The following is a 15,967-nucleotide window of genomic DNA, read 5'->3' on the forward strand; positions in this document are numbered from 1 at the left end:
GAGGCCTGCAGTGTCTCTTAATCTAAAATCATTTTAGAGCATATTAAACAGTTAATTCTGCGTGAAAGAATACCAGACAAAATATGTGACTTATTACATTATCTTCAAACCCTGCCATCTGGGAATTCATGGTCTTCTAGTCCCTTAGAATATTGGGTACAGAAACAAGGGGAATTTCAGGAGAATATTTTTAGAACATAGATGGACTAAAGAGGCATTCTCTGCAATTCATGACTTAGAAATTAATTGTTGAACTGTTTTGTTTTTTTTTTTAAGTTTTTTTCACTGTGCGGCTTGTGGGATCTTAGTTTCCTGCCAAGGATTGAACCTGTGCCCTCGGCAGTAAAAGTGCGGAGTCCTCACCACTGGACCGCCAGGGAATTCCCAGTTGAACTGTTTTTAATGATTTAAATAATTGTTGAACTGTATCTACCGTTTTAAAATTTTAAATTGCTTTTCTTTTTGCCTTCCTGTGTATACAGCCTTGCTCTAGTCTGTCCTGGGTACCTGCCTGCCTGTGGTAGTGGTGTTGGGGGGAGAGTAGGAAGGGGATAGATTGAAATGTTAAAAAAGAATGCAAAGACAAGTTCAAAAATTAATATTAAGCTTTGTCATCCTCTTCTGGCCTGAGAAGAGATTTTCCAATTCCCCCTTTCTCCTACTTTCACGCATCAATTTCTGTGTTTGGAGGATTTTGCTCACAGAGTTCTCCTGTAGTAAAGGAAACACCCCAGGCTGCTCTAAAGGTTTAGCTGGAATCAGGAGGAAGATGAGAATAGAGGATTTTTCCTTTCTGACTTCAGAGATTGTGGGAAGGAAAAAAGAGAGGGGAGAGAGGACAGAGAAGTGGTCGGGAATGTGTCTTTTGGTTTCCCCCTTTGTGGGCTCAGACCTGGGAGAGTGGAGGTGGGTCACACAGGCAAGGGTAATATTAAGGGCAAAAAGGCCAGATACTGTAAAAAAAAGAAAAAGAAAAAAGAAAAAAGAAAAAAATGAAGTGACCCCAACGGAGGCTAAGTGGAGGCCGATGGGGGATGTGGTGCGGGGGTCTGCAGCTCGGGGAGCCGGGGCACCGAGGACCCCAAACCACAGACCCCGCGAGCCAGCTGCACTGTGGCTTGGAGGCCAACAGGAGGCGCAGCGTCAGGCAGACCAGCAGCCTCTGGGGGACACATCCCCAAGGGCAGCCGAGGCCTGAGTCTCCTACCTGGTCCTCCCGGGTCATCCAGAGGTCAGCCCAGGTGGAGGAGGATCTCAAGAAATTCAACACTTTCCCCTTAGAGGGACTGAGCAGCAGTTGCTAGGTTTCAACTGATTCAGAACTTTGTTTTCCTGCTGAAGAGCAGGAGGAGGTTGGGAGAAAACCCCGGTGAGGAAGAGACAGAATAAAGCTGCGTCTCCGCACGTTTCGGCTGAGTTAAACTCGGAGGTCAAGGCTTCAAAGGAAGGCGTCCCCATCCGAGCCCGCGCATGCGGCCGTCCTCGCACTCACGTGGCGGGCGGCGTCTCGGTCGGCTCCGCGCAGCAGCATCACCCGTACCACCTCGCTGTGGCCCATCTGCGACGCGATCCACAGCGGCGCCGTGCCGTCCTGCAGGGAGAGGACACAGCATCCACGGGATGGCGGGTTACGCCCAGGGGAGGGCTCCCAACGGCCCACGACGAGGGTGATTCTAACCCACGTAAGTAGGCTGGCATTTGGCAGTGCCCGAACTACTTGGGTAAGTGCCAGTATTCAGATCTTGGCTTATAAAAGCCATTGCACGGCAGGACCTTTCATGGCCGAGTGTGCTGCCGGGCTCCAGGGAACACGCGTGGGAAGCGGCTGTGTTGCAGGCATACCAAGCAGAACCAAATTCGACAAACCCGGGGAGAAGCCAGCCTGTCCTTATTTTGCCCAGACTCTGCCTGCTTGCTTTACTGGTGGGTTCACACAACACACCCTGCTTCGTGGGGCCCCCTCATTCCTACAGGAGAGGGGGCGATTTCCTCTGAGGCCGGTCTGAGGGTCAGAAAGCTAAAGACATTGCTCCCACTCTGCTCTTGTGTCCAGAATGCCTCCAAGCCATGTCATTCTCAGGGACCATAATTTTATGCAGGATGTGATACTGTGTCTTCTGGGGGCTGCTGCACAGTGCCCAGCTACAGCAGACTGATAGTTTTGGTAAAACTTGCTGTGTATTATGCGCCCAGTGACCCTTTTTCTGTGAACACTGGGCCATGAAGCTGAGGTATGTTGCTCCAGAGGAGAAGAGGTGAAACATCCAAGGGACAGAGAAGGAGCTGACAGGAAGGAGGGTGGTTCCTGCTGGACAGAAAGGAAACTAGAAAACCCTTCTAGTGCAGGAGGGAGGCACTAGAGAGGAATTGGGGAGGCAGCATCATGAGTGTCTATGTTTTCCTCCTGCTCTGGGTTGAATCTGGGTTGGGTAAGCTAGGGTGCTAGAAACACCCAGATAAATTATAGTGAATTCCAGTTAGGAAAGGATTTTCTCCTGTTCTTGGAATGAAACCCAGGAACACTGCAAGCCCCCTAAGGAGCTCTGCCCTTGGCTGGTGCCTCACAGGTAGAAGAGAAACGGCCGTGGAAGCCGTCTGGACCCATGTTGGACACGCCCCCAATACCCCGGGCCCACATCCCCCCAGGAGTCCCTACCTGCCTGCCTGCAGGAAATCAGAAGTGCTGGCTGAACAGCGGCCTGGAGTAAGCCTGGGTTGGGGAGATAAGGCCACGGGACGTCAGGAACATAGATGACGGCAGGGCCCACATATGGTGGACCAGCTGCGCCTTCGGGGACCAATACAGGATGCTCAGGGACCAGGGAGGCTGACAAGCCAGCACAGGGAGCAGACACGAGCATCCCCACCCCAACTCCAATGCCAGGGTGATAGTCTGACCTCTGAGAACTTGGGTCACCTGGAGAGAAGGTCAGGAAGAGGGAGAACCCAGAACTGACTAACCTTAACCTCAAACTCAATTAAGGTAATGGGACCCAGAGAGACTGCCTTAGTCAGATAAGACTGAATTATTCATCAGTGGGACTGCAGGCTGAAGAGCAAGATGATTCAGGTACAGAAGCTAAAGTGTCACTTTCTGCTGGAGGATATCATTTCAGCTCCAGTGAACCACCTGCAGCAGGCACAGGGTCACTGCCCACTGCTGTCCTGGCAAAGGGACAGAGGACCAAGACCTTTGAGTGGGGTGATGGCAAATCAGGAGCCTAGAAGGATCTGGGGGAAATCCAGCTGGCTACAGCCCAAGGGTTGTGGGCAGGGCCCCGGGAGGCCGGACAGAGGGTCTGGGCTCCACAAAGGATTTTCCTGGGCTCAGGTGCGGATCCACTTTCCCCTCCTGCCCGCTGGGGGTTCATCTGTTCTTTGTCATCACCGCCAGAGGGCAGGCAAGGAAAGGCAGCCAGCAGGCTGTTCCCTGCGCTTTCCAAGGGTTTGGTTGTTTTTAGTTAAATTCTATTAATTGACACTAATATGTGGGAGAGTGCTGAGAGGTGCTATATTAGCAACAACTATTAATATCATAACAGCAATGTCTCTATATTTTATCAAATGTTATCACCTTAATTGCAATAGTCATAGTAAGTGGAAAAAGAAGTCACCACTTCCTGGTTGTGAGAACTTAGGGAAATCCCTCTGAGCCTCATTGTCCCCTTCTGCAAAAACATTAGCCTCACAGAGATACTTGTGAAGGAGAAAACATACAGAAATGTGCTAAGCACAAGGAGTGGCCAACAGATGCTTAGAAAATGGATCTGAATATTATTTATCATGAAAAACAGTAAGTAATTTAATTTGTACTTTTGTCTACAAAGCATTCCGTGTGCTTTATTTAATTTGATTCTCCCAGTTACCCTGTGAGATAACTGATAGAGCAGGTAGGAACGATTGGGAAAATGAGATTTGGGGAAAACCTGTGTATTTCCTTACTGGTGCTTACTTCTCCAAAGCTGATTTTTTTTTTTTCTTTTTTTTGCAGTACGCGGGTCTCTCACTGCTGTGGCCTCTCCCGTTGCGGAGCACAGGCTCCGGACGCGCAGGCTCAGCGGCCGTGGCTCACGGGCCCAGCCGCTCCGCGGCATGTGGGATCTTCCCAGACTGGGGCACGAACCCGTGTCCCCTGCAGTGGCAGGCAGACTCTCAACCACTGTGCCACCAGGGAAGCCCCAAAGCTGATTTTTGAACCCAGGAAGTTGAATGTGAATTAGAGAACTCTTGTCAGATCCAATTACTTATCAGTTGATTATCTAGTTTGTGAAGAGGAGAGGTTTTCCTCTTCCGTACACCTCAATTTCTGCTTTGTCATATATTTCCCTTCTATTACAATAGTCAGAATCTTCATTGTGAAGATGCCTTCATAATAAAAATGAGGGCAATTAAGTCGATTTAGCTTCTTTTTTGTAGAGCTTTGGAGAGAATCGGAATAGGAAAAACGTCTGAAAATATTTATGTAAGTTTTAAAATACTTCTTGACAAAAATATACAGTTTTAAAGTATATTAAATCAAAGAAATTGTCATGAAGTAGACGTTACAATCTCAGCTGTACTTTTTTTTTTTGAAGAAATAGAACATTTAGCTTGAAGAAGATGGGATTCACCTGGGTTATGACAGCTGTTGTTTACTATTTGTGTGCATGACAAGCGGAAAAAAATTTAGACTTATTTTGCATACCAAGTGGTACACTGGCTCAATGTAAGAAAGGAATGATAAGGAGGGCTGGTTAAAGACTAAATGAGCTGATGAGGTAGTAATGAGTTCCCCAGGCCTGGAGAGGTTTGACAGTGGCTGATTACCAATCAGCTTCTAGTACCTGATGGATGGTTAAATAGGGGACCTTTGCAGTTCCTTCCAGCTCTGTTATTCCCTCATTCCATTTGAGATAATATTTTCAAGTCTCCTCTAATATATTTTTATAGGGAGGTCACAGCATGAGATGGAGTATATGATGTGACTTGTATTAGAGACTAAATTTTATTTGGTCTTATTTAGGCTCCTAAAGATGATTTAGAAAAAAGAATTAAAACCATAAAGCCATTCTCTCCCATGGCAATAAGTGTATTAAGTGGCACTAGCTCTTTGCTTCTACTGCCTTCCAGTACCTATACTTAGACTACTTCACCTGCAGGCTTGAGCCAGACAACAAGTGCTGGGGACCAATTCTATTCTAAGTTGGGGGTTCAAGAGATTATAAGGAACCTCATCAGTAACACAGGGGGTTCAATATGGAGACACCTTTGCTACCGGCCCTGGAGCCCATTTCTCAGTACTGGGTCCCTCTACTCTGTGTCCTTGGTCCAGCAAATGAACCTGTAAAATATGTTACTAGATGCCTTCATTGCCCACACCCTGACCCATTCTCCCAGCCACAAGTGATCAGACTGAGGATGGGCAGGCCAGCCAGTCCACTGTGGCCTGGAGGGCAGGGATGAGCTGCGACAGTGACATGGCTACGCCAAGAGTCTGGGAGCCTGACCTGTAAACTTGGGGACCGCATACAAGATACGTAGGCAGAAGAAGCTGATCCAAATGAAAAGGAGTAGGGAGAGAGAAAGAGAGGAAAGAAGGGACTTTGAGATGACAGAGACAACTTGGCTTACGAGGGAAAGAGAGCAGCCTTGATTTCTGATGGGTTTTCTATTCCAGGAAGGCCTGGATGGAATAGAAATGATAATACCATACCTAACATTTACTAGGTACTCGGTTTATACTGGCCACTGCATGAAGAGTTTTGCAGGGATTGTTTATTTTTTTAATTCTCACAGTATTCCTATAGCAAAGGTACCATCATTATCATGGTTTTACAGATGAAAAAAATGAGATTCAGGGAGAGAAAGCGATTTGTTCAAGGTCACACAGTGCATAAGCAAAACTGGGACTGTGTTTCATTTTCTTAACCATATCCCTGTAACTACAAAGTTGCCCACTTGCCCCATCCACAGTCCCAGCCCCGAGACGTGGCTCTGGCTTCCTAGCTGGCTCTTAGAATCCTCCTGTCCTGCTCAGGAGCCCGGGCCCTGATTCGGAGCCTTGTTCCAGTTCCCAGTACTGATCACCATGCCCTGCAGCCTTCCAGGCCTTATGGGCGCTCTGCCCAGGCCACAGGGTGCCCTCTGGCGGTCAACATGGTTTTTCTGAGAGTAGAGGGCATGCAAGCAGCAGGGCCTCCCTACTGTGGTCCGCTCCCTTCTCGGAACCCTCAGGACACTGCACCCATCTGCTGACTCTATGTTGCCCGTTGCCCACCACTGGGTTGCCCTCCAAGCTTACAACCTGGGAGAAAGGATACTGTCTGGGTCCCAGCATCTCTGCATACAAGTCCAAACCAAGGCTTCTGATAGAGAAGGCACTTTATGAGATGGCGTTTTGGTCAGGCTTCAAAGAAATGCTGATTAGCATATTAAGAGGACTAGACAGAGATGAGTGATGACAGGCCAACCTCAGCCCCAGGTAAACAGAGCCCGACCTTCGCCTCTCTATAAAAGCATCATGTTAATGGGCTGCGTGAGTTGAGTTGGGAAAAGTGTATGTCAAAGCATTTTGTTGGTAGGAAAACAGACTAACTAGCCATCTCAGCTAGTGATTAAAAAGGTTTGAGTCATATCAACTCTACTTGGTGAGGACACATAGAAAGAACTGGAAATGAGGTTTTAAATGGCTGTGGATTTCAATTATGTCTGTGACTCTTGACCTCTTTATTCAGGACAGCTTAGAAGGTAAATTTTTCAAGTTTCAAAAGTAATTTAGTCTTTCCAGGGATAAAAAATTAAAAAGAAAGAAAGAAAAAAAAACGAAATTAGTCATTCCAAAATCTGCCTATGGCTTGCTTTATGCATATGATTCCTTCTACAAGAGTACTAAGAAGGTTTTCAGTTAGTTCTTCAGTGATAGAATTACGAGGAAAAGTCATTTCTACTACCGTTCAGGTTCCCTGAAGCTCAGATCAAATGTTAGCTGAATAATTTCAGTGCAGCTTCATTCACATCCTGGCACAGTGTACCATAAAATGTCAGGACTCTTTGGAATGGCAAAGCAAAAATTAGAAATCAGATTTATCTAAAAATATTAAGAAATTAAACCAGGCAAATATCCTTGTCCTCATTTTGTAAATTCAAGAATTTTCTGACAATGATTCAATGTGTCAGCTGAGATTTCAGAATAAAATATTGGCTTCCAAATGTCCTACCTATATAACCGTCTACCACGTACAGGCCATTTTAATGGAAAGTTTTAATTAGACTTTTTTTTTAACCTCTTCATAACTTGTGACAAAGTCAGCTGGGGTTGATATCACTTTTGCTGTATTCCTGACACTTCTTGTTTTCTTGGAATGGAATTAAACATGCAAAGTTTACTCTTTTACAGAAGACAGAACTTGGACTAGTCTGACCTGGCTAGATCACCTTTAACTATAAGCTTGTGGTAGTAAAAAGATTATGGTGTGAGGGTACAAAGGGGTTACTGCACTCTATGAAAAGGAAAAATTTCATCGCTTTCCCCCCCTAAAGCAATTCTTATTTTATAAAACACCTCTCCCTAAATAACCATCTTTTCAGATCTGGACACTCACAATTCCAAACAGTTGCATTCGAGATGCAGTTGTTGGAAGGGCATGTCACTTGCTCCTTGACCCAAGGGTGGGCTCCTCCCGTTCCCAGGCTGGGTAGCCCACTTTGCCCAGGTTATCCTCACTCCTGAGGGATGAAATACAGCTGCGGTGTGTTGTGGCTACCACGGCGCTGATGGCTTACTCTTTAACTTCTTGGCTTTAATGCCATCACACGACTCAATTTAGGGTTAAATGGACATAATTCAGGCAACATTTGAAATATGATCTCTTATGTCAACTTGGTTTTTTACAAACAGTACCTTAGGCATACAAATAATGCATCTTTACAACCAGAGTTTTTGAAGTGCCAGATGTACAGAGAGACTTGACCATCTTGATAATCTCTCATTTCTAAATTCACAGTGGTACCCTCAATAATGGCCTCCAAATCAAACTTAAGCAATCTAAAATAAATTCCTTTCATTAATTTTCAAAAATGAAGACTCTGATTCAGAATCAATCAATGATTTCAAAATAAGAAGGACCAACAAGAAAATACTAAATTCCAATTCCCAAATGTCAACATTGGAAGGTATGGAAGTGCTGTTTTTTTCTAAAAGCATCCTTTCCCAGGAGTATTACTGGGGCCATCCAAACCTAAGAACATGTTTAAAATTATGATCTTATATTCATAGCAGTGTCTGTCACGTGACAAGTGCTCAAGAAATACAGATTGAACATTGAATAAAACAATTATCAAAATTTGGGAACTTGAAGATATTATCAGGATCATTTTGTCCAGCCTTCTAATTTTCAGATAAAGTAACAGAGGTCCAGAGAGGTTCATTTACTTGTTCAAAACCACACAGCTAGTTAGTGGCAGAGCTGGATCTAAAACTCAGGATTCCTGACCTCCAATCCACTTTGCCCAAAGGCTCTTTCTTTTCTCAGGTTGCTTATGCACTTGGATTTCTAAAGTCTGAAGAAGCCTGTGGCCAAGAGCTCAGGCCGACCTTAAGGTTCCTATAGCTATTCACTAACGAGCATACAGGTCTTCCCACATCAGGCCACATGACAGTGGGAATCTGCCTGCATGTCATTTACTGGTAAGTTATCAGCTTGACTTTTCCCTAGAAAACTACCTTTAAAGTAATGTTACCTTAATCTGAAATGTTTCGTTAAAAACAAATGGATTAGTGCAGAAATAGTTATGAGAGGCTAATTATAATTATAATAAATAATAAATATATTATAAATATATAATTTTATATATTTTATAAATATATAATTATATATTTATAATTATATAATATATATAATTATATAAATTATACAAATTATATTTATAATTTATATAATTATATATTTATAAATATATAATTTATTATAATTTATAATAACTATATAATAAATTATATAATTTGGATGGTTCTATACCATTTATAAATGTGTCCTGTATTACCTTGTAGTCCTGTTCCTTTAAGTATCAGTTAATTGATTTGCCAGATAACTTCTTTTGGTAAATGAAGTCTCAATGGTGTTGTAATCGTGATAGATGAAGGTGCGGAACCCAGTAATAATTCCAAGAACATGGACTCCTCTTTGGCTCAGCACAAGAAGTGGTGGGTAGGAGATAAGGCAGCATATCAGCAGAGGGACTGAGCAAGGGCAAGGCTACCTGACCCGCCTCTATTTACCTATGTCCCAGGCTAGCCTACTCTCCTGACCCCAGTACAGCCATCATTTATTTGAACAGGAGGTGGCAGAGTATGTACTTGACCTCAGACGCCAAACATCTGAATAGTGGCGTCAGCCTGATTTCCTAACCTTTCGGGTGAGCCCAAGGCAAAGAACAGGGAAAACCCTAATCAAAGATGAACTTTTACCCAGAGGCAAAAGGGTTTAGAGACGCCCGGTGCTGACTGGTTATCTTAGGCACGTGCTGCCACAGGACCACAGGCCCGCCCCCGCCTACCGCCCCATGCAGCACGCGCAAACATTACCTGCCTCGGCTGGTTGACTTTTGCTCCTGAGGACAACAGTAATCGAATCACATCCAAATAACCACCTTGGGCAGCTAGGAAGAGTGCGGTGGCTCCATCCTGACAGATAGCAAATTGAAAGTGTTAACAAGTCATCTTTCACATTTATTATAAAAGAAATTAGATTTTTATTTCCTCCCCTCCCCCCTTTTAACATGTGTGGCGTTTTCTTCATTGAAGAACCATTCTAAAACATCACACTAAGTCAGGCTGAAAGGTAAAGTTTAAAATAGACAGTTGTATAAGGATGAGTTACGACATATGTAATGACTATTCACTCTATAAAATCTTGGTCATACAGCTTATGATACATCTAGTTGGAAAACTCAGGTTTTCCAAATAATCATCATTTTCCTCTGTCTGCATAGGTTTCTCATTAGCTGCCTTCTGCTTTTGTTGCATGATCTCAGAGTCCACCCTCTTGTATTTAGATTTTAAAAAATATACACATTTAATACAATTTTCCATTGCAATCCTTTTGTCACTAAGAGCTAAATGTTCATTAAAAAACAAAAAACAAAATAAAATCTGTTAATAAAAAACAGGGCTTCCCTGGTGGCACAGTGGTTGAGAGTCCGCCTGCCGATGCAGGGGACACGGGTTCGTGCCCTGGTCTGGGAAGATCCCACATGCCGCAGAACGGCTGGGCCCGTGAGCCATGGCCGCTGAGCCTGCGCGTCCAGAGCCTGTGCTCCGCAACGGGAGAGGCCACAACAGTGAGAGGCCCGCGTACCTCAAAAAAACAAAAAAAAAAAACCCAAAAAACAAATCCCTCAAATCTATTTTGTGTGCTCTAATGAATTGGGAATGAAAAGTATCCTTGTAATTAGATATTCCCTACTCCTTTCTCTTTTGTGCTCCCTTATCCATGTTCTCCCAACATGCAGTTCCTCTAAGCTTTAAAACACAAGATGCTTCCAGAATACCCACCCTGGTAAGAATGTCCATGAATTCTCTCCGTGCCAGCCCAGCGGATGCCAACAATACCTATATACACAACTAAGCAGTCGTGCATAAAAAGCCCAAAGCAAGTGCTTGTTTCCAATTTTCTTTAGTTTTCTTTTTAACTGGGCCTGTACATCTTTTGGGCCTTTCTTTTTTCTTGAAGATGTATCATTGGTTAATTTCAGCAAGTACATCGGTCAGTCGAGAGCACACCTCCTGTCCAGGTGCTTACTTCACACAGACAGCATTCACAGGACAGAGTGAGCCTCATTACTTTCAGACCTAAGTGGAAAACTACTTAACCCAGCTAATTACCACCCCTCTCGGTCAGGAACACTAACCACAGGATCAAAGCACCTTCCCTACAAGTCCAACCAGGCAGAGGGTGCTGAATTTCCAGTGGGTGTCAGCTGAGCTGCCAGATTGCCCTCAACGCAATCATTAAAAAAGTAATCAGCCTGTACAGATTCTTTCTTTGTTTTTGGCCATGCCACTCGGCATGTGGGATCCTAGTTCCCTGACCAGGGATCAAACCCGCACCCCTGCAGTGGAAGCTCGGAGTCTTAACCACTGGACCGCCAGGGAAGCCTCAGCCTGTACAGATTTTTAAGCAAATGTTTGATATGGGGATACAATTTTCAGCTGTTCCTTACTGTGTTGCCACAGAAAGTCTTCCCTGCCCTTAGCAGCTGATAACTCTTAGGAATTTTCCAAGACGGATCTCCATGCATTGGATTTTTTTTTTTACTGTGCGTTACACATTTCTGTTCCTAGAAGTTTTCAAGAATCATTGACACTCCCTGCCCCCTGCCCTGTATTTCAACTGTTTTTAATGGAAACATTTATATTTGGACTGTTTAGGTAAGGGTAAAAGTCTTAATACAAAATGGAAGTTCTGGTGCATGAAATTTCTAGGTTACCTTGTAACAGAGAGGAATTTACCATGGGAATGGGATCTCCCCAAACTCTACATTTCTAAAATTAAGTGTTGCTTCAAGGAGCCTTATGGAAGAATGTTATCTAACAGTACAAAATCTATACCCACAGTCAATTTGGGTTGCTGACTATTAATGGTAATGCTATGAAAATCATAACCCATTTTCCTTTTCCAAAGACAGGGGCTCTTCCTATTCAACCTGCACATACATATACTCATACACACTCTCAGATACAACTTCACTATATACAGTTGAAGAAATACAGAGCTGCAGACCCCTGTTTCTCAGATGTGGCCACATGTCAGAACCACCTGTTGCCCAAGCTGCCCTCAGAGAATCCAGTTTAGTTGGTCAGGGGTGGGCCCAGGAAGTGGAATTGTTTTTTAATGATCCCTGGTTCTAATGGACAGCCAGAGTTGAGAATCACTCCTTCAGACCACAGTCAAGTAGTTTAGTCATTGAACCAGGAATGCTACAGGTTCACAGAGTGGTAACAGATTTTGAAGTGCAAAGCCTAAGGCTAGTTTCTATGGATTTCAAAGAGGCCGGTGATTTGTCAGAGGTATCTGTGTAAACTCTGGAAAGGGTGTTCAAGTGGAAAAGTTCACACTTACTCATCTCATTACACGTCTATGAAAGTATAGCACCCCTGGGCATAGGGCTCATGTCTAGTGGTACAATAGCCTAAAATATGGTTCCTAGACAAATGGAAGCAGGAATTCTTCCACTCCTCACCATGAGACTGTCAAGTCACTTTATCTCCCCATATTTTATTTTTTCCTCCAAAACCAGAATAACATTTGCCATAAATTCTACGGAATTAGAGTGACCATTAAAAATGCTTGGGTGGGGCTTCCCTGGTGGCGCAGTGGTTGAGAGTCTGCCTGCCAATGCAGCGGACACGGGTTCGTGCCCCGGTCCAGGAGGATCCCACATGCTGCGGAGTGGCTGGGCCCGTGAGCCATGGCCGCTGAGCCTGCGCGTCCGGAGCCTGTGCTCCGCAACGGGAGAGGCCACAACAGTGAGAGGCCCGTGTACCACAAAAAAAAAAAAAAATGCTTGGGTAATGTGCTAATTGTCAATTAGCTGCAAACAGACCCACACTGGCAGTGAATGCCTTTCAGGGTCAATGGCGTGCATGTATTTCAGAGGTCTGCATTCAACCATCCTCACTTCTCTTCCAAATAACTTGATTTCTCCTTTTTTGTGTTCTTCCTCCCAAATAACTCTACAACAGGAGGACTTTTGTTGGTTTTCAGCAAGTCCATACACTGGGCTTGTCATGTTACAAATAAGTATGTATCACATTATTATTATTTTTTTTTTTGCGGTACGCGGGCCTCTCACTGTTGTGGCCTCTCCCCTTGCGGAGCACAGGCTCCGGAGCACAGGCTCAGCGGCCATGGCTCACGGGCCCAGCCGCTCTGCGGCATGTGGGATCTTCCCAGACCGGGGCACGAACCCGTGTCCCCTGCATCGGCAGGCGGACTCTCAACCACTGCACCACCAGGGAAGCCCTATCACATTATTTTTGAAGCTCTTAATTACATAGGTACATGAAATATATGTGCAAGAGATTTAAAAGGGCAGAGCAAAGATGGGTAAATAAGATTATGGGTTTCTACATAGAAAAAGCTCACCTGGTTTAACTCTATCTTTTTCCTTTGATGTCTCAGACGCCAATTCTTTTTTTTTTTTTACCCATATTCAAACCGTTCTTTATTCTGCCTAACATGCATTGATACAATTGTAAGCTAAAGGTCACCAAGGAATATTTTATTGGTTCTTCTGTTCTTTTTAGATCCATGAGATGATCAGACAAGAAATTCTGGAGCAAGTCCTCAACAGGGTTTTTACCAGAGGATCCTCCCCCATCACTCATTTCATAGGTATTGAACTTTGGAAGGGTGGATAAAGTTGTCAGGAACATTTTTATTTAAATGTCATAATGCTTTTGGTCCTGGAAAAAAAATTTAATGATACAGTAGATTGACATCTTTAATGACATCTTTGATTATGATGCCAGTAAAACATAAATGCATTTATATTGTCTATGGTTGTCAAGATGGAAAGGAGCATATAACTAATGAGTGAAACTTCTATCTTGCATCAACTTTCTCTCTTTTTTGTTTTAATACTTCTCAGGTGAGTGCTGTCCTTCTACTATCACTCACTGACCTCCCATTCTCTTAACCCTTGACATTCTGACTTCAGTACTGGTCTATTTGGTGACCTCTGAGTGTTTTGCTCTTTTAATACATATATCCTAATGCCTAAATCCACTGGTCATATCTTAATCACCAACTTTCTTAATTTCTCTATCATTCTACACTGTTTACAACTCCCCTGAAGTTCTCTGATAACTGTTAATAATTTATATCAGATGCCACTTCTGGCATAGACTGCGATGCTATGTGTGATGAGGGAATGAGCAAGTGTCCTCCAAGAGCCCCCTTGAAACACACTCACATAAAGTTGGTCGTGGATGTTGGCTCCGTGCTTCAGCAAGGTCTCCACCACCTTCATGTGCCCATACTGACTGGCGGCCAGCAGGGCAGTGCCCCCGTCCTGCGGTCATGAGAAGTATAAACGCGTTAGAAACAGTGAGAGCACACATCTTACCAGCAGATGCTCTTCACATGGTGAGAACTTTGGAAAAGAACTTCCCATACATAATAACAAACACACTTTTCCTCTTTTATCTCTTTTACTTTTTCTTTATAATCATGACAGAGTTCATCTTAAGGGCATCATTATGTTGTATACTGGGGTGACTTGTTTGAGATATATTATAGCTATTTGCTAAGTTATTATAATTAATTTAGAAGTTTCTCATGTCAAACGCAGAATCATCTCTTTGCCTCTCAATAAAGGAAACAGAACAGGAAGTCTGTACCAATTGTATCTTGGAATCACCAGAATCATCTCCTGTGGTTTCACCAGAGACCCAACTGACAAACATCGGCTTCTCCCTGTGGGTCCACCCAGTTGTAGGTCTCTGAGATTAAGGTGTTTTTAGGTAGTAGACCTCTTGGGCCCCTGCCTTCACGGGACGAGATCTGCATGCACTGAAAGCGGGGATAACTGCAGCCTATTCCATGTGCTTCTCACTCTCCTGCTTTGCATTTTCCTTTGAACATGTGCCAATTTGTCCAGACCTCTTTTAAAATGTGGGCGCTAGGACTCAACAGAGCACTGCAAAGTAGATGCGGCCTGATGGGACATTCCTCGGTTCCCTCTCCTCTACTTTTATCTCTGTGCCTAAATTAGAATTAGCTTTTACGCCAACCACACCAAATACTGACTCACTGAGTTTGTGGTCAACTGAAACCCTTTTTTTTTTTTTTTTTTTTTTGGCTGCGTTGGGTCTTCATTGCTGCGTGTGGGCTTTCTCCAGTTGTGGGGAGCGGGGCTACTCTTCGTTGCAGTGCGCTGGCTTCTCATTGCCGTGGCTTCTCTTGTTGTGGAGCACAGGCTCTAGGCACGCAGGCTTCAGTAGTTGCGGCATGCGGGCTCAGTACTTGTGGCTCGTGGGCTCTAGAGCGCAGGCTCAGTAGTTGTGGTGCACGGGCTTAGTTGCTCCGCGGCATGTGGGATCTTCCCGGACCAGGGCTCGAACCCATGTCCCCTGCATTGGCAGGCGGATTCTTAACCACAGCGCCACCAGGCAAGTCCGTTAAGCCCTTAATGGTTTTTCTCATGTGCTGGGCTGAGGCTTTCTCTTTTCCCATCTAGGATTATTGTGTTGTTTCTTTGGCTCTGTGAATGGGTATGTGGACATTTGAGCCAACTGTAAACAATCGAAGAACGTGGAATGTGGTTCTAAAATACAAGTCATAGATATAAGATAGTGTGGTTTCTAAATTTGGGCATAGAGTGTTTATTCAAAATGGCTACCCTCGCAGCCCCACCCTCAGATTCAGTAGGTTTGGAGTGAGGCCCAGAAAGGGGCATCTGACCAGCCATGTGAGGTGACCGAGAGGTGCAGGAGGCAGGTGGGCCTCCTTTGGAGAAACACTGCTGCACATGGTCCTGCATTCACAGGTAGGCAAGGTGCTGGGGGATGCACATGGCTGAGTAAGGCTTCAGCAAGGGCCTGGCTATGTGGTGGGAAGAGCTGCGTTTTGAAGGGTGGGGAATGGAGGAGAGAGACTGGAGGGCTGAGGTTGGTGGGGGTGGGTGGAGGTGGAGGCTGGTGGGCACTAAGAAGTTGCTTATTAAGCTATTAGCAGCAACGAGCACCAACGTTTCCAAGTTTTGTTGTGTCAATCTTCCCAGCTCTTTGCCTAATGGGTTTAGAGAACAGATAAAACATGATGATCGTCATAGAAGAGCTGATACCTTTTATTTTAAAAAACACATTTTTGGGGACATAGGTTCAATTACAATGAGAACAGTTGACACAAAGTCAGTTTGGTCTTTTTTTTTTTTTTTTGCAGTATGCGGGCCTCTCACTGTTGTGGCCTCTCCCGTTGCGGGGCAC

At 44.5% G+C, this 15,967-nt stretch overlaps 1 protein-coding gene across 2 annotated transcripts in view; it reads right to left on the reverse strand.

Annotated features, from left to right (window-relative positions):
* ANKRD29 (ankyrin repeat domain 29) overlaps positions 1–15,967 on the reverse strand; it is a gene marked incomplete at both ends in the record, with an annotated part of 43,468 nt that overhangs the window by 8,393 nt on the left and 19,108 nt on the right. For both annotated transcript variants that reach the window (XM_079717754.1, XM_079717753.1), the window contains 3 exons: positions 1,493–1,591; positions 9,563–9,661; positions 13,954–14,052. In XM_079717754.1, coding sequence (XP_079573880.1) covers positions 1,493–1,591; positions 9,563–9,661; positions 13,954–14,052 — 297 coding nt within the window. The remainder of the gene's footprint in view (positions 1–1,492; positions 1,592–9,562; positions 9,662–13,953; positions 14,053–15,967) is intronic.

The sequence above is a fragment of the Hyperoodon ampullatus genome (assembly GCF_949752795.1).
Source record: "Hyperoodon ampullatus genome assembly, chromosome: 13".
NCBI classification, from domain to species: Eukaryota; Metazoa; Chordata; class Mammalia; order Artiodactyla; family Ziphiidae; genus Hyperoodon; species Hyperoodon ampullatus.